This window comes from Dunckerocampus dactyliophorus, chromosome 17 (genome assembly GCF_027744805.1).
Source record: "Dunckerocampus dactyliophorus isolate RoL2022-P2 chromosome 17, RoL_Ddac_1.1, whole genome shotgun sequence".
Classification (NCBI taxonomy): domain Eukaryota; kingdom Metazoa; phylum Chordata; class Actinopteri; order Syngnathiformes; family Syngnathidae; genus Dunckerocampus; species Dunckerocampus dactyliophorus.
In genome coordinates this window covers 14,639,913-14,664,106 of record NC_072835.1, presented here as the reverse complement: position 1 = coordinate 14,664,106, position 24,194 = coordinate 14,639,913, and the positions used below count along the sequence as shown (strand labels likewise).

The window sequence follows — 24,194 nt, the reverse complement described above, 5'->3', positions numbered from 1 at the left end:
CGATTCCATCGATTGATATGACTTGTCTACCTGTTACACGCGCGCGACAAAAAACATTCTCCGTTTGGTCAACAGCGTTTTTGCACTGCTAAAAAGCAGCCACAAAGCCATCCTTTTTATGTCCTGCCTCTTTTTGTTATTTCACAGCCAAACTCAGCTTCAGCTCTCTGGCCTCTTTGGCCTCTGTGGTTTTTCTTTCATTGGGCGGCCAAAAACATCGCTAATTGGCTGCAGTTTGTTTGTGGATTATTATTAAGTGTGACTAAAAAGACACAAAAGGAAAACAAATACAATTATTAAGTATTAATAAAGAAAACAATGTGGAATAATAAATAAAAATGCCTAAAAACAAAGTGCAGGTTAAAAGTAATCAAATAAAAATAGATGAGTGTGTAAAAGAGATGGAGTCGTTGTGTAAAGTCTGTAACTATGGTAAGGTCTGGTAATGGTAAAGAAGACATCAGAGCGGACACTGTCAGTTTAGATGCACTGAAAAGCTCACACAGACTCTGCAGGGTCTTTCTTATCCTTTTTTTTTCTTTCTGTGGACTCAGTGCAGATTTTTTGTCCTAATTAACCTCCCTCGCCCCTCCACACACGCACACACATTGCCGTGCTGTGTTCTCTTCAGGCTGGCTTGAACTACCGAGGCTGACTCAATTGAGCACACACACACAATAAGTGTACAATTAGGCGTAACAACAATCAGCCGTGTGTGTGTGTGTGTGTGTGCTGCACTTTCCAGTGGGAGCCAATGCTGCATATTAACACAGCAGAAGGTCACAGTTGGCCTTGAACGCACCCGAAAGGTCGCCTTTCTGCTTTTTTGTTTTTGCACGCAGGAACACGCATAAGACTTGTTGCCAACGTGCACTGCCTAAATGCACTTCCTGTTGATTTGATCAACAATAATAGAAGTCGACAACAGCCCCTTCCCCTCTAAAGTAGCGTGCTTTTAATCTAGCACCAATCTCGCTCTGAGGAGGAGGAGGAGACGCATGGCTGCCACTGCTGCTGCTAGGAAAAAAAAAAAAAAAAAATCAAGCCAGTCGACGACGGAGCATATCAATGAGCCGTGAGCGAGGCAGCCAAGCGCCCAAATCTTGGTCAGTGTGCATGTGAGGTGTCGACACACACTTTCTTTTGGGGTTTGTTACATGAAGATGTCATGCAAATCTAAATGTTGTCATTAAAAAGATAGCATACGCTCATACAAACACATTCCCACTTGTACTTTCTACTTATTTCAATCACATGTGCTGGTTTGTATTTACACTCTTAAAACTTTGTCTCTAACAAACAACAAAAACTCAATAATAATATTATTACAAAAAATAAAAATAATAACTACGATAACACTAATAATAATGAAAGAAGAGAGAATAACAATGATAATAACAATGACAATAATGATAATAAATCTAAAAATGAGATAATAATAATAGTAATAATACTGCAATAATGAGAATAATAATATTAATAATAATAATGACGATAATAAAAATGAATTTATAATTTTGTGAGGAAAAAAATCTGAATTTTAACAGAATGAAATGGCATAATTACAATAGTAATATGACAGTATAAATATAGTATGTAATAATAGTAGTAGTATAGTCATATTATATATAAAATATATGTAGTAGAAATGTTTTGATTTTAAGTTAATAAGTTTTATAAGTCAGTTGCACAAGAAAAAAGTATTTGCTCATTACAAGTAATCACATGAATAATTCATTCAATAGTTTAATAATTGGATTCAATGAAATGACTAAATTAGATTTCAGATCGTAAACTACGATTTTTTTGGTGCAATTTTAGTGGTTTTTTTGGTTATTTTTTACAGCGTATGAACACTTGTGGGAAGTTGAGTGTTGTAGTTCTGTGCTGCAGCGCAAGGCAGCGGCGTCTCTCTGTTCACTCTCTTCCGTCTGCGCCGGCCATTGTCTTCTGCGTCCTGATGGACTGTAGAATATTGTCAATCAGTCTCCTTCGTGCCGTCTCTTGTTGTGGTCATGTCTACCAAACTAAATAACCGTGTGAGCTGCTTGCCAACTGCCAAGACCGCAAACAATGGAAGAAACAGAAGAAGTTAACCGCGCGTGACTCAGGTTGCAAGTTTTCTCCCCCGACATAACCCACAATGTCGGCGAAACGCTCTGCGCCCGAAAGGCAGAGGAAGCCAGCCATCGCACAGAAGGTTGGACCTCTGGACATGCTGAAGGAAGACAGAAGTCACGCGAATTTCAATCATTGCGGGCTATTTCGGGGACCGATCCCCCGCGGTAAACGAGGGAACGCTGTATTTTTGAAATGGTACTTGGCATTAAAAGTTTGTTGTTGCTCCTCATCAGTGACCTCTGACCTTACAAATGGACAAAAAAATATAAATCCACTCCACAGTGTTGTAGAAGGTCATCCCATAGCAGTGTCCTGCTGGTGCTAACGGGTTTTCCTTCTTCTAGACAATCTAGAGCGGGCGTCTCTTTGCTCCAGCTGCATCTGCTTGTGTGTGTGTGTGTGTGTGTGTGCAGTGCAGTGTGGATTCAGCACCTTGCTAATAGTGCACACATTAACTGCAGCACACATCAAGGGGGGAGGAGCAGCGGTACCTCCATGGCTTGCATGCGTGCTGGACAAAATGTGTTGCGTCTATGAGGGTGCACAGCAAAAGAGGAGGGGTATATGCGTGTGTGTGTGTGTGTGTGTGTGAGGTTTGAACTGGCTGCTTACAGGGAGGCAGGAATTAGGCAGAGGAGAGCAGCAAACGTCTGAGGAAGAAGAAGAGGAGGAGGCAACCTCGTGCTTCAATCATGCCTGCACAAGTGAAGGAGGTAAGCGTGTGTGTGTGTGCGCGCGCGCGTGTGTGTGCTGCAGGGAATGGAGCTTTATGTCATGCAGGAGGCGTCAATTGCTTCACCTCCTTGCCTGCTGCTCGGTGCAGTCTCCTTGTGTTGCATGAGGAGAAGGAAGATGAGGAAGGGAGGGCATGATGCTGACATCTTCATCAAGTGTGTGTCTCTGAATGAATGCATGAAAGCTGATGTTTCATTGTGTGTGTGTGTGTGTGTGTGTGTGTGTGTGCAGCATAATGACATAGTGCACACGCACAGAGTGTGGTGAGTGTGCTGCCATGATGTATCACATTAAATCTGACCATGCAGCATTTAACTATTTGAGGGGCGACAAGCAAAGCAAAAGTGGCTTTCGTGAGGAACTTTCAGGAGGAAAACATTGATTTTTGGAAACGTGTGTGTGTGTGTGTATACTGTATATGTCGCATGACGGACTGTGATGTCAAATACTTTAACATGACACATTTATATTGGAGCACAGATTGACCTTATTGATGTTATTTTTACTGTTTAAGCAACGTCAGGAACCCCTGCACAATCTAATGAGATCCAATACCAGAGTTGTAGACAATAATAATCATATTTGCTAATTGACGCTGTCATTTAGCGCTGTGTTTATTATTGTACCCGCAAGTTTAGCTTTTTGGTTTGTTTTTTTTTACAATATTTAACGTTTTTATCAGCTGTAAACACCTGAAAACAAATGAAAAAACATTTGATCATTAACCGTTTTTAATCATTTTGTTAATTCGCAAAACGGGCGCCAGTCCAGGGTGTACCCCGCCTCTCGCCCGAAGACAGCTGGGATAGGCTCCAGCATACCCACGACCCGAGTGGGGACAAGGGGTATAGAAAATGGATGGATGGATAGAACAGTAAAGACAATTTAGATTGTTTTTGAAAATAAAATAAAAATCTTGCTTAGTATTCTCAATGTTATTATTATTATTACTACAATTATTACAAATTCCAAATGTATTGTTTTTAAATTCACTATCCAGGCAATATTGGAAAAATAAAAAGTAAGTAATCGTAATTTCATTTAAATTCATCTGTACTGGACATATTATTACAATTTTTCACAAAGAAAATAATTATAGACTTATACAAATGATAAATGATAGAAATTTTGAAAAGTAACACCTGTTGGTTTATCATTTGATTTAATAATTACATTTTAATGTTAATATATTTGATTGTTATTGTGTTTAGATTATCTGACACATGCACGACTGAGGCTATATTACCCCAGACACATGACTATTGTGTGTTATGAGAAATGTTTATTCATACAATGGAACCTTTGAGGTCAACTATTATTCCAAATAACATAAATAGAAATAATAAAGGTAATGTTTCACCATTTCTTGTACAATTTCATTAATTTGACCAGTTCAGATGACCAAAGATATCAAAGACGAGTCATCAAGATATCTTAAATGACCGTGTTGCCATGTATAGTAGCAGTCAGAAGTTTGGAGACACTTTCTTATGTTAATCAATGAGAAGGTGTGTCTAAACTTTTGTTGGGGAGCGCCTGTTTGAGTCGTGTTCCAGCGTGCGGTGAATGAACAAACGGTAGAGGCTAACAATGCAAAGTTGTGACATCATTGCTGATGAGTCACATGGTGAATGCTTCTTTTTGATGACTGATGTTGGAGGCTTTATGAGCTTGCTGCACACTTTTACTACTTCCTAAGCCGGCTGCATCCTTTCCTTGTTGTTTCAAGCTATACAGCAAGCTTGTCAGCGATCATGTCGCCCTATTTGACTCAGCAAGCGCACTTTTTAGTTATGGTGCGCTGACTTATTTAAATAAGCTTTGACTCAGAGCTGGCCTGCATGGCCTGGCTTCGCCCCCCTCTGGAACTTGACTCATCAGACGGACGGGGTGGGGGCGAGGGGGACAACAAACGGGGCCCTGTCCTGTCTGTCCACCCGACCATCATTCTTCTCCCCATCAAACTGACTGCAGGGGACGCTGCTGCGTGCCCGCTGTTTGCTTTTTTATTTTGCAAGCTATCTATTGGAGGTTGCTCGAGGTCATCTCTGTTCTCTTGTGTGACTCTTTCACCCCCTCATCCCTGCGACACATTTGGGATGAGAGGCTCTTGTGTCAGCGCTCGCCGCATGCAGCGCACTTTACAGCACTTTGCACGGACGAATTTGGGAAGATGATGATTAGCGCTTTTTTAACACTGTTCACTCAATAGGGCTTTTTAGCAGATACTGTACATTACAGATAAAACTGCATGCTTAGTGTTTTTACAGTATATGATAAAAAAAGGACAATACCTGTCTACCTATGTAGCAGAGATGGCAATTCTGATCAACAGAAGGAATCAGCCACTTGTTGCTAGGCAGATTTTGTGCAGCCCCAAAGTCTAACCGAGCACTGTTTCCTTGGCAACTTGGGACAGAGGGCTCTGCTGCCTCACACAGATGCAAAAGGACAGGGAGAGATGGGTCAAGCTGTCACCATCATAAATGAGTTTGACATTCTTAACTATACAAATGTAAAAAGAAGTTACAGTAAGTACAGCAGGACACTCACTGGTAACTTTAGGCGTAGCATAGGTTAACAACTAAAACTGGTCGTGTCAGGGCCGGAGCAGGGGAGCCGATGCCCCACCCACTCATCACATGCTGTACATACCTCTCGGATGTGAGTGTCGGTGTAGGTATGTAAATGTCTATGGTGCCGTTAAAAATGGGGGAGCAGCCCAAAAGGGCACCACCAACAGACCCCACCAGGCAGCCAGACGCCCACCATGAGGAGGGCCAGGAGTGCCCACGCCAACGGGGCTGAGCGAGCTACCTCTCCGGGGTAGGGCCCGTCCCTCATTTCAGTGGCAGCGATAGCCCCCTTTCACCAGGGAAGGCGTGCATCCCCAGCCAAAGGCCCACCTGACCCAGGGAGGCAGCCCAGTCGAGAACCAGCCAAAACCTGCCAAGCGGGCAGCCCCCCTGAGCGGGGGAGCACCAATCCGCCCCATTACACCATTGCTACAAGAAGGTCCAGCCTGTCGAGTCAAATGGCGGTGACCACACAGTCCCTCTGGGGCCCACGCAGGCGACCAGGGACCCACGGTGATCCAGATGGTTCTCCCCCCCCGTCCCCACACCCATACCCCATGAGGAACTTACATGATTGAGTTAATTAGACAAGTTTAATAACATCAATTAGGTAAATCTGTACCCCAATATAAATGTGTCATGGTTATTAGAGGCAGTAGATATTCTCTCCATACTTATGTGCTCCACTAATATACTGCAGTTCTTAGTTGTTCAATATTTGCAGTGCTTATTTTTAGTTTTCCAGTTGAGGGAGATTGTCTTTTTTGTGATGCATAGCGCAGTGAGAGTCATGTGTCGTATTATCAGTTCCTGAAACGGGATGAAGTGGTTATCATTAGTAATATGTTCTATGTGACTAATACTGATCCCTGGCCATAATTCGAAATGTGGTCTTTTTACGGTTTTTGCAGGGTGTCAGCGTTGTCCCGGATGGGTGTATGTAAGTCAGTATGGGATGAGAGAAGACCTTGTTATTTTCAGAAATTCCCACCAGGCTGACAGAGAGGTGTTGACATTGATCATTTTCCAAGTGTAATAGTTTTTGTATTTAAAAAAAAAAATCTTGCCGCTAAAAAAGGGCAAGTCAGAGATAATAATTTTCCTGCAACACCTTTGTTAAATATACCTCAACAGGTTATCAGAGGGGCTTGGTTTAATCCATTTTAAGATACAATATATTGTTACCTGTCAGCTAAGAAATAACGGAGAACATTTGGTAGTCCTAAGCCTCCTTTCGGTTTGTTTTTCCATAAGAATTGAGAGATATTTGAGTCTAATGTTGTACACCAGGTGTGGGGAGGGGGGAGGTTGACATGGGATGACTGAGAAGAGGTAATTGAGCTTAGACAAAGTCATTTTTACCACTGTACCCATTAGTGATAGCGGCAAGTGAGTCCAACGTGTGAGATTCATTCATTCATTTTCTATGCCGCATATCCTCACTCGGGACGCGGGGGTATGCTGGAGCCTCTCCCAGCTGACTTTGGTTGAGAGGCGGGGTACACGCTGGACTGGTCGCCAGCCAATCGCAGGGCACATATAGACAAACAACCATTCACACTCACATTCATACCTATGGACAATTTAGAGTCGCCAATTAACCTAACATAAATTAGGTTAGGTTATATCGTGTGAGATTGTCTTCTATTGTTTTGATTATTGGAGTGTTCTTTAGACATATCAGGTCTGGCAAATATTTAATCGTGTATGACTGCAGGAAAATAGAATTTTGAGTCAGACAGTTCATAGGCAGTGGGTTCTTAAAAACAGCACAGCGCTCCTTTCATACAGAGGATCTTTGACTACTGTTTATTGCAGTACAGCTAAGTCCTTAAAAACTGCAGAGTGCTCCTTTCATATAGAGGATCTTTAACAAGCGTTTTTGCAGTAGGTCCTTAAAAAAGCAGAGCACTTCTTTCATATGCTGTAGAGGATCTTTGACTATCATTTTTGCGGTACAGCCAAGTCCTTAAGAACAGTACTGTACTGCTTTCATGTAGAGGATCTTTGACTAGCATTTTTGCAGTAGGTCCTTAAAAACAGCAGAGCTCTCTTGTCATATAGAGGATCTTGAACTACCATTTTCTCAGTAGCGTTTTATAAACAAAGAGTGCACCTGGTGTTTTGTTGCAGTAGGTGCCTAAAAACAGCAGAGGGCTCCTGTCATATATTGTAGAGGATCTTTCGCTTGTGTTCTTGCAGTACGTCCTTAAAAACAGCAGCTTCCGTCATACTGTAGAGGATTGTTGATTAGCATTCTCTCAGTAGATTGTTCCTAACAAGAGAGCTCGACTTGTCACATAGAAAATCTTTGTCTTGAGTTTGTGCAGTAGATGCTTAATAAAAGTGTAAAAATATACTGTACTCCATAAGACAAGGACGTATGAGTTGGAGACAAAAGTGGAGGCACAAAAGTGTTCTACAATTATATCGGTGCCGCTTTGTTTTTCCTGCCTTTCTTTCTCACAGCTGGCTGCTCCCTGCAAGATGTCATTTTGAGTTTCTATCAAAAGAAAGAAATGCGCTCGCTCTAAGTTTACCAAAGTGCACAGAAAGGACAACTTTATTGCCTTTTGCGATGGAAGTTGAGCAAGAGCTTGTTTTGCCTTTAAAACAACACCACTTTCCTACTGTTTATCAGTCAAATTGCAAAATGCCTTTGTGCTGACACTGAATGTTTACAATGGTGCTGAGCTGTCATCAATCAACTGTGTGTGTGTGTGTGTGTGTGTGTGTGTGTGTGTGTGTATGTGTGTGTGTGTGTGTGTTAGGAGCAGAGCTCAGAGGGGCCTCCTTCATTGTCACTGTCCCAGGAGGTGAAACCCCAGGCCACCGTGGATCAGCCATCCACCAACGAAGAGGTGGACACCTCCATCGCCTCGGTCATGACGTCCACCAACGACAGCTCCACTGAGGCTGGCACGCCTCTGCAGACTGACACTGAGGTGCTGCACCTTCTTGCTCATTCCTCCATTCACGCAATGCAATTTCATTTCCTTCATTTCTCTCATTCATTTCACTTTTCTCTTCCCTTCGACACAATTCACTTCACTTCAGTCCAGCCAATTGAACTCAATTCACTTTTCACTTTTGCTATGATTCAGTTCAATTAAGAGTCCCTCAGCCTTATTTAGTCCACTTTAGTTCAGTTCACTCCTCGCTTTAACTCAGTTTGTTTCAGTATGACTCAGTTCAGTTTAATTCAAACGAGTTCAATGTTCCTTCAGCCTGATTCAATCCACCCCAATTACCTTTTCACTCCAATATATTTCCATTCCATTTAGCTCATTGAGTTAAACTGATTAACTCAACTTGCTTTACTTCACTTTGATGCATTTCAATCCACATCAGTTCGTTTCACGTTTTCACTTTACTTCAACTCAATCAACTTTAATTTAATACTGTTGAATTTCATTCAATTCAATCCAACCAGTTTAACAAACCACGGTACTAAATTCAGTCACATTTCATTGAACAATATTGAATCCACTACAGCTTGATTCATTTTCCACTTAATTGAATCCACTATTGACTTCAGCATATTTCAGTTTAATCCAGTTCAATGTAGTTTACTTAATTTAAACCACTTTAACTCATTTCATTCACTTGGCTTTGATACAGTTCACTTCACTTTCCTTAAACCTGATTTAATACACCTCTGATCCGTTCACACAGTTCAATTCACGTTTCACTTCGCTTCAACTCAGTTCACTTCCATAAAATTCAATTTCATTCAATTCAGTTCATTTAAATCAAACCAGTCTTATAAATCGACGTCGGTTCAGTTCACTTTCCACCTGACTTTAGTTCATTCAAATGACTTCAGTTCTGTCCAAGCAATTGAACTTCATTTAAAAAATGTTATACATGTAACATTGCTCGATAACACAAGTGGTTTAGGAAAAAGGCTACTGATTCATTCATGTCTCTTTGCCAAGACAACGTGTTCACACTGAAGCCTAAATGTAACCCGGACAGTCTGATGTCTGATAATGACGTCTGTGGTTGGACCTTGGCTTTTTCATTAGAATCAAACAGAAACTTATTTCCGATTAAAGGAAGTCATTAGTCTTTGGCAGAGATGGGGGAATCATTAATTAATGGTAGCACACTGCCAGAAGATGATGATGATGATGATGATAAGTGATCATGGCTATGGGAAATAAGTAGGACTACAGTGCACTTTACGTGAAAGATGGAAGTCAACACAATCTACTTCCTGTTTGGCTTCTAAATATGAATTATAGAAATAAACATACATAAACGTGTTCATCGTCCATCGTTATAGGAGTTAAAGGCTGTGGAACAGGAAGCAGAACACAGCCCAGATGAGTTGCAGCAGGAGAACCTTCAAGCATCAAATGCACCAGAAGGGGTTCAAGATAACGCCCCCATAGAACAACCTGTTCCCGAGGCACACGCTGAACCTTCTCAGTCATCCAACACCAACCCAGCTCAGCCTGGTGAGCCTCCTCCAGTCACCCTGGACAACAAGGGTCGAGTGTTCCCCGTCCCCGACGCCTATCGAGCCATGGGAGGTGATTTACGGTACGGGAGCCTCTCCCGTGGCAGCAGCGCCCTCCACAGCTACTGGCCAACGAAAAACTTCCAGCCCGGGGCACACTACACTTTGCCCTTCCTGAGGGACAGCTACGCTCCTGCACTGGGCGACGAGATGAACCAATCAGAAAACCCTTTAGACGTGAGGAATGACCACCCAGCAGCAACTTACGCTACATTGGGAGGGGTTCACCCCTTCAGACCCATCACCACCATGGAGCTCCTCAGGGAGCCCTCCAGAACCAGGTAACAAGACTCACTGGAAAGACTAGACCACCATGTGCTAACTTTCTATTCTGTCTTTCTCAAGAGGTGGCTATGACGATGCCTTCATGGCCCAGCTGGAGGGGAACTTGAATCCTTTCTTCCAGGCTATGTGCCGAGCTCAGACCCTGCAGTTCCCCCACAAACGCAGCAGCATGGTCAGCCTGGACAGTATCCGCAGAGACCCACGCTGGAGGGATCCCAACCTTCACGAGGTCATCGCCATGCTCAGCCACCCGATGGACCCGGTTAAGTCCAACGCCGCCGCCTACCTGCAGCACCTCTGCTACGAGAACGAGTGCATCAAGAAAGAGGTGCGCCAGCTGAATGGTGTGCCGTCCTTGGTGGACTTGCTGGACCACCCCAAAGCCGAAGTCCACCGGAAGGCCTGTGGAGCCTTGAGGAACATATCCTACGGGAAGGACCACAATAACAAAATGGCCATCAAGAACTGTGATGGCATCCAAGCTTTGGTCAGACTGCTGAGGAAGTCGAGCAGCATGGAGGTCAAGGAGCTAGTCACAGGTATGGTCTCCAGATCTAGTTTGCAGTCTTGTGACGTTTTCTTCTTGCATCTTTAAAATATTCTTACTAAACTTGACACACAGCTTTTGTGGACTAACATACACGTATCGATGGAATTTGATGGCACTCAGCCGAAGGCCACCAAGGACTAAAATGTCTGGAATGGAGCGGCATACCAGCTGATGGCCTACATTGTAACTCAGTGACTATATGTTCAATTAACATAAAAGTTGGACGATATCTACACAACACGTGCGGAAATATGACTGCAAGGACGGGTTGGTGGCAAACGCATTCGATAAAGCTGCTGGATGCTGACCAAATTCAGCTACTGCCATCTTGTGGCATTAATAAAAAACTACAACAGGAGGTTGATTACAGCCACCAATGTCAATGTTTGTTGAGCAGGCGCTTATTTGCTTTTGTAGATGACGCCCATGGTGTTAATTGATGCCTTTCCAGTACTTTTTATGTTATTGTTGTCCAGGGTTGGCACTTGTGTAGTTTATGTGCATTTGGCAGTTGTCCAGTCGATGTAAACACAGTAAGTCACGTAAAAATAAGGAAAAATAGTCATTATCATGTTCTTGTTCTCCCCCTGCAGGCACTCTCTGGAACCTCTCCTCTCACGAACCTTTAAAGATGATGGTCATCAACCACGGCCTTCAAACGCTCAACGACGAAATCATCATCCCTCACTCGGGCTGGAGGAGAGACCCGGGTGACCCATCTAAGCGGCACAGCGCTGAGTGGACCACCGTCTTTAAGAACACATCGGGATGTCTGAGGTATCCTCGGCCGCCTGCTGTCTAACAATAAATGAAATGGTTAAATTGATGGTGATGTGATGGATGAGGTGAGGTTTTTTTTCTACTTTTGATAAAAGATGATGATGTTGTTGCCGTAGAAACGTCAGCTCAGATGGAGCCGAGGCTCGACAGCGGCTGAGGGAGTGTGAAGGACTTGTGGATGCACTCGTCCATGCCCTTCACTCGGCTGTGGTCAACAAGGACACGGATAACAAGGTTGGTCTCACGCTCCAGTTTTTGCGACATTCTAAGACCGCTTTCTTTGTGTTTCCTGGTAATTTCCAATTTTGACTTCCCATTGAGAAAAAACCTGTGAAAAAAATCAAGCTGTGACGATTCACATTACAGGAAAACTGCACTTAAAAAAAATGTTTGCCCGTGATACGCAGTCCTTATGTGAGGCATGAACACACATGTCTTTCTTTCTCTTTTCTGTAAATTGAAAAAATGCGAGCACGAGGCAGCTAATAATGCATGTAATGAGATTCACCTATTCCGCCTATAAAGCCCTTTATTAAAACACCTCTTAAAATCTCCAGCGTTTTATCTCTTTATATACATGCCGTGACCATGTAGTAACAGGAACATGTAATACTTACATTATTTTGACGTATTTTGGTCAATTTAAGCATTACCGGACCTTCTTTTTGGGCGCATTGGTTTCACAGAGCCCATAGCCCATAGTAACGAATGATACTTCCGTCAACAACAGCAGCATAGAGACTTCATGAGAGCCAACGACGACTACTTTCTACTTTTACTCCCCCCAGGCAGAGAATAACGTTGCTGGGTGCTAGGCTGATCCAGCTACAGTGAAACACTCAGCCATTCTTGTAGCGTTATCATGTAGCACAAGCGCTAAACGTTTCATGGACAAAATAAGACCATAACAAAACAGTCTCTTGCGATGTTCGCTCTCACCGGGATGCTGACTGACTTGTGCTCCCTGTTGAGCTGGTAAATTCAGCATAGTATCAGGTAAAAATAAGCTGAGAGCAGACGAGCAACTATCTGAGTCTTCCCAGCGATGTCGTCGGGTCAAAGTTGAGAGCCAGTATCCACCTGCTTCAGTGTGATAGCGTGTGGAATCTCAAAGTCGACCAACTTTTCAGCTTATTGCCACAAACTTCAACTATACATGTGCAAGGCATGATTTATAACCTAGCATTAACTTTCCCAAACTCACAGGCGATGCAGCAGCAGCTCCAGTAACTTTGGTTACCCCTCGGTAGTGCCCAGGGGCGTTTGTGAGCGAGGTGCTGTGAGCGAGGCGCTGTGTTACTATGCCAGAAAAGTAGTTCTTCGGTGTTAGCTCATACAATAACAATGTCGCTGTAGCTTGGTTAATATGCAGGTCACGTTATTTAAATTGAACATTGCTGGCGGGTTTTTTTTTAAGTTTTATTTTTTGAGGGCTTTGTAGGCGGACGAGGTGCATCCCATTCATTTGTTAGCTGTCTCACATAAGGATTGTGGATGATGGGGAAAAATCCCAATAAAGTGCAGTTCCTTTAAAGATTAGGTTCAGATTTTTGCTGTTGCCTTTCACACAGCCACGGTCCTGCCTCAGTTAATACCTCAGAAGTTAGAAAATTCCCAACTTCCCCCCATTCCGCAAAAACCTGTAAAACTCCAAGCTATTAAGACTCACACGAAAGAAATGTGCATAAAGGGCTTGTTTATACACATTCATTGGGCATGTGACCTGTTTTTTTTCAACACGGTGCCATCTGGTGTTTGCCCCCAATGCAAAACCAATTCTACTGCATGACTCTTATTCCCAATGGAGCTCTCAGTGTAAAATAGGTTTGCCTGTAAAAGATGGAAGCCAGCGTGCAGTAGACTGGAGGGAGGAGGAAGTGTCACATCTCATTGCGGTGATGTTGTTTTGGATGCAGCCACTGGGTGGGAGCAAATGTTCAAATCCTGTTGGCTTCAAGTCAGGAAGCATTACTTTTATGTGTCATTAAAGCTTCACACTCCATCACGTTAATTGAGACTGTGCCAGAGCTGCCAAGTGCAATGTGATGCGCCTCTCTGCACGCATGCACACACACACACACGCTATATATATATATATATATATATATATATATATATATACATTTACATGCGTATATTTACAGTCTATTACCAAGCTTCAAATATGCAAAATATCAGTTTAAGTAATGAGACGTGTCATTGACGATGGTTAATTCTTACTTCATTATCTTCCATTTAGTCAGTGGAGAACTGCGTGTGCATCCTGAGAAACCTTTCCTACCACGTTCACAAGGAGGTAGCAGGGGTGGAGCGCCTCCAGGAGCCTCACGTCACTCAGCTGATGAGGTCAGTGGGGCCGCACAAGAAGAAGAGCGAGCCCGACTGTTTTGGAGGCAAAAGACCCAAAGGTGGGTGCATTGTTAAATATACGGTAGTCCCACATGACATCTGATTAATCATGGCAACTTTGATGATCACAGCTTGGGGTTGCCTTATTATTCCATGTTCCACGATGATTCATTTGCAGCACTGCAGGGGGTCATCTAACTGAATATAAAAAAAAGTATAATGCTCATTTGTCATGAGGCACAAACTTTTTGGGGGCTATGGAAGAACATAACAGAAGTGAGTGACTCATCCATAAGCTAGCAGCATAGAATGTAAAAAGGCAAAACAATAGGAAACTACCGAACCTGACCCAATAAAATATGGAGGCTGGAGATGAGGTGAGGCAGGAAAAAAATCAATACTAAATATCGTTATTAAAAACAAATAGAGAATAATGTGAAGATTTCACTTGTTGTTTTTAATTAATTAAAAATCTATTTGAAAATTCAAATATTATTATTTTTATTATTTGTATTTGTGTTATTTTTATTGTTATTTCTGTTTTTGCAAAATGTTTTGAAATGTATTTAATTTTTCCCTACCAATAATTAATTTTTCGTCATTTTTGTTGTTAAAAAAATCATTAATTATTAATTACTTACATTTTAAAAGGTACTTCCCTTTTCTCACTCAATAATTAACAGTCAATTTATTTCTGATATTTTATTGTATTCTTATTTTTAACTTCATTAAAAAAAAGTCTTAGCTATAAAATGCAAGTAGTTATTTTGAAGAATATTTATTTCCATTATTATCCTTATGACGGGAAATGACAATGCATTATGTAATAAATATAGCCATATTTAAATTAAAAAAAAAAGGGAATGTCAATACTGATAGTTTCTGTATGTTGTCTCACAATTTTGTGTGTTCTTTTCCAAATGATCTAATCTCTCCTATTTCTCTCCGCACTGTTCTGCAGAGGAATGGTTCAGTCATGGTGAGTCTCTTTCATATTTGAATATGTTTCAATGACGGTGCACGTGTGTCATGTTTTGAAAGCAATAAGTACAGAACACTAGCTTTGCCAAACATGTCCAGAACCGATGACCCGACACAAGTTGATTTAAATGCCGTTACAGTATGAAGACCTTCCCTCGTAGATCACCATTAAGCGTGGAGTGTGCCGTGTTTGCTTTGTATGCGTGACGCTGTCGTGGGCTGCAAGGGAACTCATTGAAATGCAACACCATGCATTAGCACCTGCCCCGCTCCAGGCATTACTGCGACGAAATGACCCACCGGCTCAAAGAGGGCTCACATTTTGATCTGAAAAGAGGATTTTCTCAAAATATATTCATCATTTTGACCCACTGGTGCCATACAGCCAACTGATTATTACCAGCCTATTGTGCAGGTGTCCAAATATCTTTTCACTGTTGCATTAATAGTGTAAAAAGTGGCCCATCTCATGCATCCCACGCTGCTGCCTGCCGGCCATGCAAATCAAAGCATGCTTGCTTTCAACTGCTTGGCAAACGACCAGAAGCTTCTACTGGACTTGTGGAGTCAACTCACAGTCCATCTACCTTTTCATAATGCAACTAACCTAATTATTTTACGAATCATTACTAATCAAAAAGGGGCTGAGCCATTTCATTTTTGGTGAGGATCCGGGCAAAGGTGCAGAACCGGGAATATTTTGCAAGTGATTTGTCATGAAATTGTTAGCAATGGATGAATTTTAGGTTGACGTATGATGCCCTGTAATCTATGATTGGATTATTTTGAATCCTTCTATTATGCAAGTAGTGGCTATCGCTAATAACTGGCGGGACGAGCGATCAAACGAATTATATGGCACTTCTATGTTGCGCATGCACAGGTGCTTGCACATTAGTGGAATTTACCGTGGACTCTGACTTTGTGGATTATTTTTACAGTTTGTATTTATTATGCAAGGTGGGAATTATCATGTCACCCTTGATAACTGTCGGCAGGAGCGGTCACATTAATGATCACACATACGTTGCGCGTGATATGTTGCGCTCATGCATGAGTGAACGTATGGTGGACTTTGTGGATTATTTCCAGTCTTTGTACGTATTTCTATGATACAAGATAGTGATGAGAATGAATATCTGGCGGGAGGAATGATTACATTTGTTATACGATATGACACATCTCTAGCATGTGCTGATGTGCCTGTGAGTGAGAAGATGTACTGTGGACTTTGTGGATTATTTCCAGTCATGTTCCAGTCTGTTAATTTCCATTATGCAAGGTGGCAGTTATCATTAATAACTGGTGGGAAGAGCGATTGCATAAAATTGCTTGATACATCTGCGTTGCGCGTGCCGATGTGCTTGTGTGTGAATGACTGTCCTGTGATCTCCGACTGGATTATTTGGAGTATTTCTATTCTGCAAGGTGGTGGTTATCATTCATAACTTGAGGGGTGATCACATGAATTATCCTGTATGACACGTGTGTACTGATGAGCCTACGAGTGAGAAAAGGTACTCTGGACTTTGTGGATTATTTGCAGTCATTGTGTTTATTCCTATTATGCAGGTTGGCGGTTATCATTAATAACTGGCAGGAGGAACAATCATATTAGTTGTATGACACACCTACATGTCACTGTGCGTGCATGAGTTCCATGTATGAGTGAGCAAGCATACCGTGGACTTTGACATGTTGGCTTATTTGGAGTCTTTTTATTACTTTCTATTGTGTAAGGCGGTGGTTATCATTAGTATACAGTATGACTATGTTGTGATGGTATGGACTGGCTACTGTGAGTGCGCCCTCAGTGACAACATTCAGCAGCGTGGCTACAATATCTATGTTTGATGTCTTCACTGATTGGTTGTATGCTCCGTGACAAGTTGTGTTTGTGTGTGTTAAAGGCCTGAAGCTGCTGTACCAGCCGGAGGTGGTGAGGCTTTACCTCTCTTTGCTCAGCTGCAGCCACAACGCCAACACCTTGGAGGCTGCTGCCGGCGCTCTGCAGAACCTTGCCGCGGGACACTGGAGCGTGAGTAGTAACTATCCTTGCAGAAAGGCAAGATGTCTGCATTCATTTGTGAGCTTAGACGACGGTTTATCATCAGACGCTCGGAGTCTATAAAGCTGCACGGTGAATGTATTGTATTGAAGCATGAAGTATTGTTTTAATAATAAACCTCACACGAACAAATGCAAAGAAATATAGTCATCCCTCATTTATTGCAGTAAATTGATTCCAGACCCAACCGCAATAAGTGAATTTCCCATTAGTAGACATGAAACAACACCCCTGTAGTCACCTTTACACTCCTAGTATGCTTTGTTCACACCACATTACTCAGCTGTGATGTGCAGGCTACGGGATCACTGCAGGGACACGAAAGACGGAATTGGCTTTTACCATTCGCAAGCTAGCGGGGTAGCTAGTTAGCCTCCAATTAATTTACTGTAGTCTAAACTTAAGGATGGGTTTAAAACAGAGTGGGGAAGGACAAAGAAGCCAAAAACTTACCACTTCCACATGGAATGAGAAGACAATTTCTTTTCACACTATCATGTCGGACATGCCGCTGTGGGATCAATAAAGTACATACAAATGGCTGACTCCATGCAAGTGTGACGGTAATCTAAAGTCATGTCTCTGTAATGGAACATTACCGACCCCTAGTGGCCAGAATACTACACATACCTTTGTCTTTCAATATTTTTTTTACTAATAATAGGCCACTGTACTTCCTTTTTGGATTCTCAAATCAAGCACTTTGGTGACGGAGGCAATGGCTCTTTGAACAAGGACACACAAGTCCTTGTTGCCGCATGGCATTTTTGGAGGTTCTTTTACACAACTTGTGTAATTTTGCAGCCCATCACTTATGAAGGTGGCAGCTATCATTGATAACTGGTGGGAGAAGGGAAGCTTTCTTTGTGACTCTGCAGATGCAATAAGTTGTTGTTTCATAGCATTTTGGAGGTTCTTTTACACCAAACCTGTGGAAGACATTGAATTGTTTGTCGCTTGTAGTGGTCCAGCTACATTCGTGCCACCGTGAGGAAGGAGAAGGGTCTCCCTGTCCTGGTGGAGCTTCTGCGCTCAGACGTGGACAAAGTGGTGAGAGCCGTGGCTATAGCGCTGCGCAATCTGGCCATGGACAGACGCAATAAAGACCTGATAGGTACAAGTCTCTCTAACAAGTGGACAGTGTGGGTGGGTCTAGTGCGTCGACCCGACCGTGTCACTGTGTCTTCAGGAAGCTACGCTCTGAGGGACCTGGTGGCCAACCTGCCATGTGGCCAGCAGCGTCCGGCCAAGAACCTGGAGGGGGACACGGTGGTGTCGCTTCTCAACACCATCCACGAGATCATCACCGACAGCCAGGAGAATGCCAGAGCGCTCATCCACGGACACGCCGTCCAGAAACTGGTGTCCATCGGCAGGTCAAGGTGATGGAGGATCAATCTGACCTCTAAAATGTATTTTTTTTATCATAACTAATAATATTCTTCTTCCACCTTTGATGAATATTACACGTAGGGCTGTCAAAAATCACGCGTTAACAGCGGTAACGAATTGATTCCATTAATTACGTAATTTTTTTGGGTGTAGTTAACGCATGCGTACTAGAGCAAGCACGCCTGTATTAGGACGGCAAACGGGATCACAGTGGAGCGTCCCCACACAGTCACACAGAGCCTGACGATCTTTTATAACTTCATTCTGACCTGAACACATGAACAGCAGTACAATTCCAACACCATATACTGTATGTGCCTCCAACTCCCACACGGCTCTAGTCCGATCATCCTGGCGACGACACTTCCTCATTCTCATTACAAGAACGCGAGATGCATTCAGGGACACTCCGAACATCACAAAAATGGCTTTATAATATGTGCGTTTGTGTGTGTGTGTGTGTGTGTGTGTAAGTAAACAGGAAGATAAATATAAACATGAAGTGGATATTCTTATCACTCATTTTCTAACTCTTAATTCGAATTTGCTACATTTAAGTATGCTCGAAGATACACTGAAAACAAGTACATTTAACGTAAATTACGTGATGTCTTTGAACGCAACTCCTCATTGCTCATAATTACACGGTTTAAAGTGCGATTCAAATGTTGTGCTACTGCTAAAGAGACTCGTGTTAGGCAAATACATTTTTAGACTTGTGTGGTATCTTTTAGCTCGATTGACATGTTCAGTTCAGTTCATCATGATTTAAAAACTGTAATTAATCTAATTAAAAATGTTAATCATTTAACAGCCCTAAAAGTGATGCTTTTATTCTGGAGACTTTATGGCTTTACACTATTTTTCTTCTTGCAGATGTGCTACTTTACGCTCAGAACATTATCATCTCAACTTCATTTTCACAGTTATGTTAATTTACTAAATTATTCTCATAATATTAAACGTTTTTTTTCCCCTGTAGAAATACAACTTTATTCACGGAAGTTGTGAATGTTGGGCTTCCTTGAATGCAGCATAAGATGTTGGCCTATGCTGCTCACAGCCTTTAGGGGGCGTATTTCATATGTGGCGGTATGCTGTGCTGTGTTACCAAGCATTTACACTTTAAAAGTTCTAATTTCTAAGTTCTAATGTGTGTTCAGCCAATCACCACGTGAGACCAGAGCTGCTTCTCACGTGCTGCAGAGCATCTGGGCCTACAAGGACCTGAGGACCACTCTCATAAAGGCGGGCTGGAACAAAAGCCACTTTAAGGTATTTCCTTGCTGACACCGAAAGGCTACAAAGTGTATTTTTTGTCAAGATGCTCTCAAATGTTCCTTTTTATTATTCCAAAGCCAACAACCACCGGGACGACGAAAAAATCCAAGAGTGCAAAGCAAAGCAGCGATGACATCACTTTGCCTCTCATGGACAGAAGCCAAGGTCAGCAGATCTTTGTGCAACATTTGACAAGAATAAAGCTGTGATGGTGTACATTAGAGAGCAAAACAACACAATAAGAATGATGTCGTCATTTAGGATAAGCGGCGCAGAAGATGGATGCAAATTTACAGAGTAAAAACCTATTTTTAGGACAGAAGTGTTTTTATATTGAGACGAAAAAGTCAATCATTCTACAGGAATAAAGTCGTAAATTAAAAGAATAGAGTTGCAACCCGGGCTGTCTTGGGCGAAGGATTTTCATAGTCGAATCTGATTCTTTAGTTTTTGTCCATAGTCGACTAATATTCATATGTTTTTGGTAGGTAGATAAATAAATAGATAGATAGATAGATAGATAGATAGATAGATAGATAGATAGATAGACAGATAGATATAATACATGGTAAGTCCAGTCCTGTGTGTGTTTTTATTGCTCCCCCTCTGTTGTGTTGAAAAGCTGCATGGCGTGGGGGAGGAATGATCTTCTCAGTCTTTCAGTGGAGCAGGGCAGTGGTAGTAATCTGCCACTGAAACTGCTCTTCTGTTGGGAGATGATGCTGTGCACTGGATGATGCTCGTTGTCCGTGATGGGAAGGAGCCTCCCCAGTGTCCTTTGCTTTGCCACAGATAAACAAATAAACATGTTAGGTATGCAACAACAGTACCTTCATTTATTTAACTGACATGGAAAGCAAGATAAACCAAACCAAAACACGGAGACCTGGGTTCGAATCTCTGTTGGGCATCGCTGTGTGGAGTTTGCATGTTCTCCCCGTGCGTGTGTGGGTTTTCTCCGGGTATTCCGGTTTCCTCCCACATTCCAAAACATGCATGTTAGGTTAATTGGATACTCTAAATTGTCCATAGGTATGTGCCCTATATACAGTACTGTGTATACAGTCACTGTGGCTCACGTCGCAGTATTTGGAGAACAAACTTGCCACGTTATGAGCATCAAGTTGTAATTTTCTGAGAATAAACACCTCAAGAAGGAAGGCGCCACCTCTGCCAGTGAGGTTCATTTGCTAGTTAGCTAGCATGACTCTGCAGAAAACACTTTGGGTTGGGGGTGAGGTGTTTGGCGTTAACATTTGCCGCAGATCTGGATAAATGTGTTGCTGCAGTGTTACTTGCGTTGACATTTTCAGCATTTGACATGAAAAAGGTTCCCTTCAGCCCCTTATTATTATACATACTGAATATATATACGATACATCACCATATGCAACGTCTTCATTTGTCTTTAAGATGTCTATTCCAGTTTGGAGGCCAATGACAGAGTTGGGGATGGAATCGGGGCTGTCGTCGAAAGAGACGCTGTCCAGGTAAAGTCACTCTGCTTCACTTCACTTACTTCACATTGCTTTCTCATAGCGTATCAACAGATCTACATTTCATATTTGTGCGCTCATGCAGGCCACGAGCGAGAGGAAGCACTTCATCCGAGCCGGCAGGCCCGCCGTAGGCCTCATGGATAACAAACCTCCGCCACTGGACTCGTGGGTGTGAACGCGATGGACCGTTTCTACTCTCCTGGAGACGCTCTGTCATGGACATTTATGCAAATGGATGCTACACTTAGAAACAACCACTATTTCATTGCGATGATATGTGCCAAATATTGACTTGTATCTATGATATATACTACTACACATGACATACCGTATGACATAGTCTTAAATATGCAACCTGTGCTACATTAGGACTCCAAAGAAAATGTTGGTTTCACCACAAAAATACACAGAAATGAAATTAAGCTGCAAATGTTTTCTATAAATAAAAAATATTTGAAATTTTAATCATAATAATAATAATAAAATTGGCTATAATTTAATAATTCTGTCCTCCCTCAGGAGTTTTGATTCCCGCGAGGTGCAGGGTAAGACAAGATGTGTAAATGTGTAACAAAGGACTGTTAATAAGCTAAATCAATGCATTTATATTGTGATATTTATTCTATATTATACAGTATAAGACAGCCATGTTATGAATCCAAGGTGTTAGATGTGTATGAGCTACACTCCCATCAGTACTTGAGGTTCGTAGTCGCTCGCTCCTTTTTGCATTGCAGTGTAGAATGACAAACGGAAATAAACAAATGTGCGGAATTCCTCTTTTTTTGAATCTTTTCAACCAAGTTATTTGGGTTTTCTTTTACAAAGGCTAGTTTGCAAACACAAATGCGTAATTGGGGCTCGAATGTTGAATTCCAAGTGGAGGATGATAACGTGTGGGTCATTAAAGCAGCATGTGTTGTTTGTTGAGGAGCTCCACGGTGGTTGGCAGTCAGTGTGCTGTTAGAGTTCCAAAAGAGGAAAAATATGCCAGAATAACATTTACAAAAAAAAAAAAAGATGCAAAGATGGCCACCCTGGAAACAAACTATGGGAATAAAGTCATCATCTTCCGAAAATAAAGCTGCTTGTAACTTGTAACATTGCAACTTTTTTCCAGTCTATTCTGTAAAATTAAATTGCGCCTTTTTTTCTTGAAAAATGACTTCATTCTTAGATTACAGCATTATTTCTGCCACTTTATTCTTAAAATTACAACTTTGTCGTCGTAAGATTGCATCTTTATTATGTCAAATTTGGAAAAAAATCTCTTTTATCTTGCAAGAGTAAGACTTTCTGTCAGTCATACAAATTTCATCTGAAGGATTAAATTGCAATTTTTTTCCCCCCAAAAATATGACTTAATTCTTGTAGGATTTTGACAGGTTTTGTTAAAAAAAAACAAAAACATTTTCTCTAAAAAAATAGCACATTTTCCTGCTAATATTCTTATTTTTCCACACAAAATTGCTTTTAATCTTGCAAGATTAAGACTTTTTTTCCCAGAATAAATACAACTTTAATTTTGTAATATTAAATTACGTTTTTCCCCAAAAATCTTTGAAAAACTTATTTTCCCAATAAAAATATGACTACTCTTGTGGTATTGTGGTACACAAAATTTCCCAAAAATTCCAAATTTTCTCTCAGAAAAATGCTGCATTTTTTTGCTGATATTTCTATTTGTCCCCTGCAAAAAAAGTTGCTTTTTATCTTTTTTTCCTCAGAGAAATACAACTTTCTTTTTATGAAATTAAGAATAGTTTTTCTCCCAAAACTATGCCTTATTATGTTTTTTGTTTGGTTTTTTTTGTTTTAAATATGACTTTACTTCGGAAGAGTCATTTATTTTTAGATTTTTTTCCCTCAAGATTGGACTTCTTTCTTGTAACATTCAAGCGTTCTTCATCGTACAGTACGTTGGTGTAAAATTGGAAATTTAACATTTGCATGTTCCTCATGGAACAATACAGCATTTTTCTTGTTAGAATTAAAAAGAACATTTCTTCTCCTCAAACAAATCTTACCTTATACTCATTATTACATTTTTTTGTTCTTTAGTCTTGTAAAAATGACTTTTTGTGTATATATACATTAAAAAAATAGTAGTAATAGTAGTATTCCAAATATATTCCAAAAAATAGTTGTAAAATCACAATTTTATTGTTGCATTATTGCGTCTTTATTCATGTAATAATACAACTTCTTTCTTGAAAAATGTTCCACGTTATAATGCGACTTTTTTCTTCAATTTCCGTTTACTTCTTCAAAGAGAGACAACAAAAAAGTCCCCAACCATTCTCTATTAGTTGTCAAGTCGTCCACTATTGGCGTAGTTATTCAGAACAGGCCTTTTGTGGTCTTTTTTTTTGTACTGCAATCATCCATCCTCATCCATTTTAATTTAGAAATAGAATGTGATAAACCGCTGGTGACAGAGACAGATTAACGTGATTAAAACACGTTTTTTTTTCAATTAAGTTAATGAATAGCTTGCTGAACATCTCAAGCAGCACAGTGGAGATTATATATATATACTGTATATATTTTTATATATATGTATATAGACACATATATGTGTGTATATATATATATATATATATATATATATATTGTGAGCACAGTGAAAAGCCATATTGTGTTTTTCTTGTGTTTATGTTGGAATGGCTTATTGGTTTTGCTCTTATAGGAGAAACAAAGCAGCAAGTCATTAATTGCCAAATAAGAGGATGATTTATTCGTGACGAGACAAAAAGACCACTATTGTGAAAGGCAATCACCCCCTCCCCAAGGTGGTGGTGGGTTGACATTACAACAAAAATGCCTCTGCAGTGCTGTGATTCAGCAGTGACTCAGTAACGGATTATGTCGTAATTCCCATATAGGAGATGTTCCTCTTGAATTGGAATGCACTGTGGTTTGGAAACATACTGTACATTATACTGTGTTACGGTACTACACCATTGCGCTCGCAGTTTGCTGTAACGTGTATTCATTGTAATTGTTATGGCCATTTATGGACTGTCTAATGACAGAAAACTACAGTAGATGA

General features: G+C 41.2%; 1 protein-coding gene across 1 annotated transcript; it reads left to right on the top strand.

Annotated features, from left to right (window-relative positions):
• Positions 1-1,769: 1,769 nt before the first annotated feature.
• Positions 1,770-22,221, top strand: arvcfa (ARVCF delta catenin family member a). Its single transcript, XM_054757777.1, has 15 exons — positions 1,770-2,834; positions 8,204-8,377; positions 9,721-10,238; positions 10,303-10,781; positions 11,386-11,569; positions 11,689-11,806; positions 13,812-13,980; positions 14,883-14,900; positions 16,813-16,940; positions 17,934-18,084; positions 18,160-18,352; positions 19,526-19,637; positions 19,721-19,808; positions 21,057-21,133; positions 21,225-22,221. Exons 1-15 carry the CDS (start codon positions 2,814-2,816, stop codon positions 21,315-21,317), a joined length of 2,523 nt encoding a protein of 840 aa, XP_054613752.1. The 5' UTR covers positions 1,770-2,813; the 3' UTR covers positions 21,318-22,221.
• The last annotated feature ends 1,973 nt before the right edge of the window (positions 22,222-24,194 follow it).

Excerpts from the sequence above, each read along its gene's own strand:
- arvcfa (XM_054757777.1), top strand. The coding sequence starts at position 2,814 with ATGCCTGCACAAGTGAAGGAG. Across the intron at positions 10,239-10,302 it reads AGGGAGCCCTCCAGAACCAG|AGGTGGCTATGACGATGCCT; the intron begins GTAACAAGACTC and ends GTCTTTCTCAAG. Across the intron at positions 11,807-13,811 it reads ACAAGGACACGGATAACAAG|TCAGTGGAGAACTGCGTGTG; the intron begins GTTGGTCTCACG and ends TCTTCCATTTAG.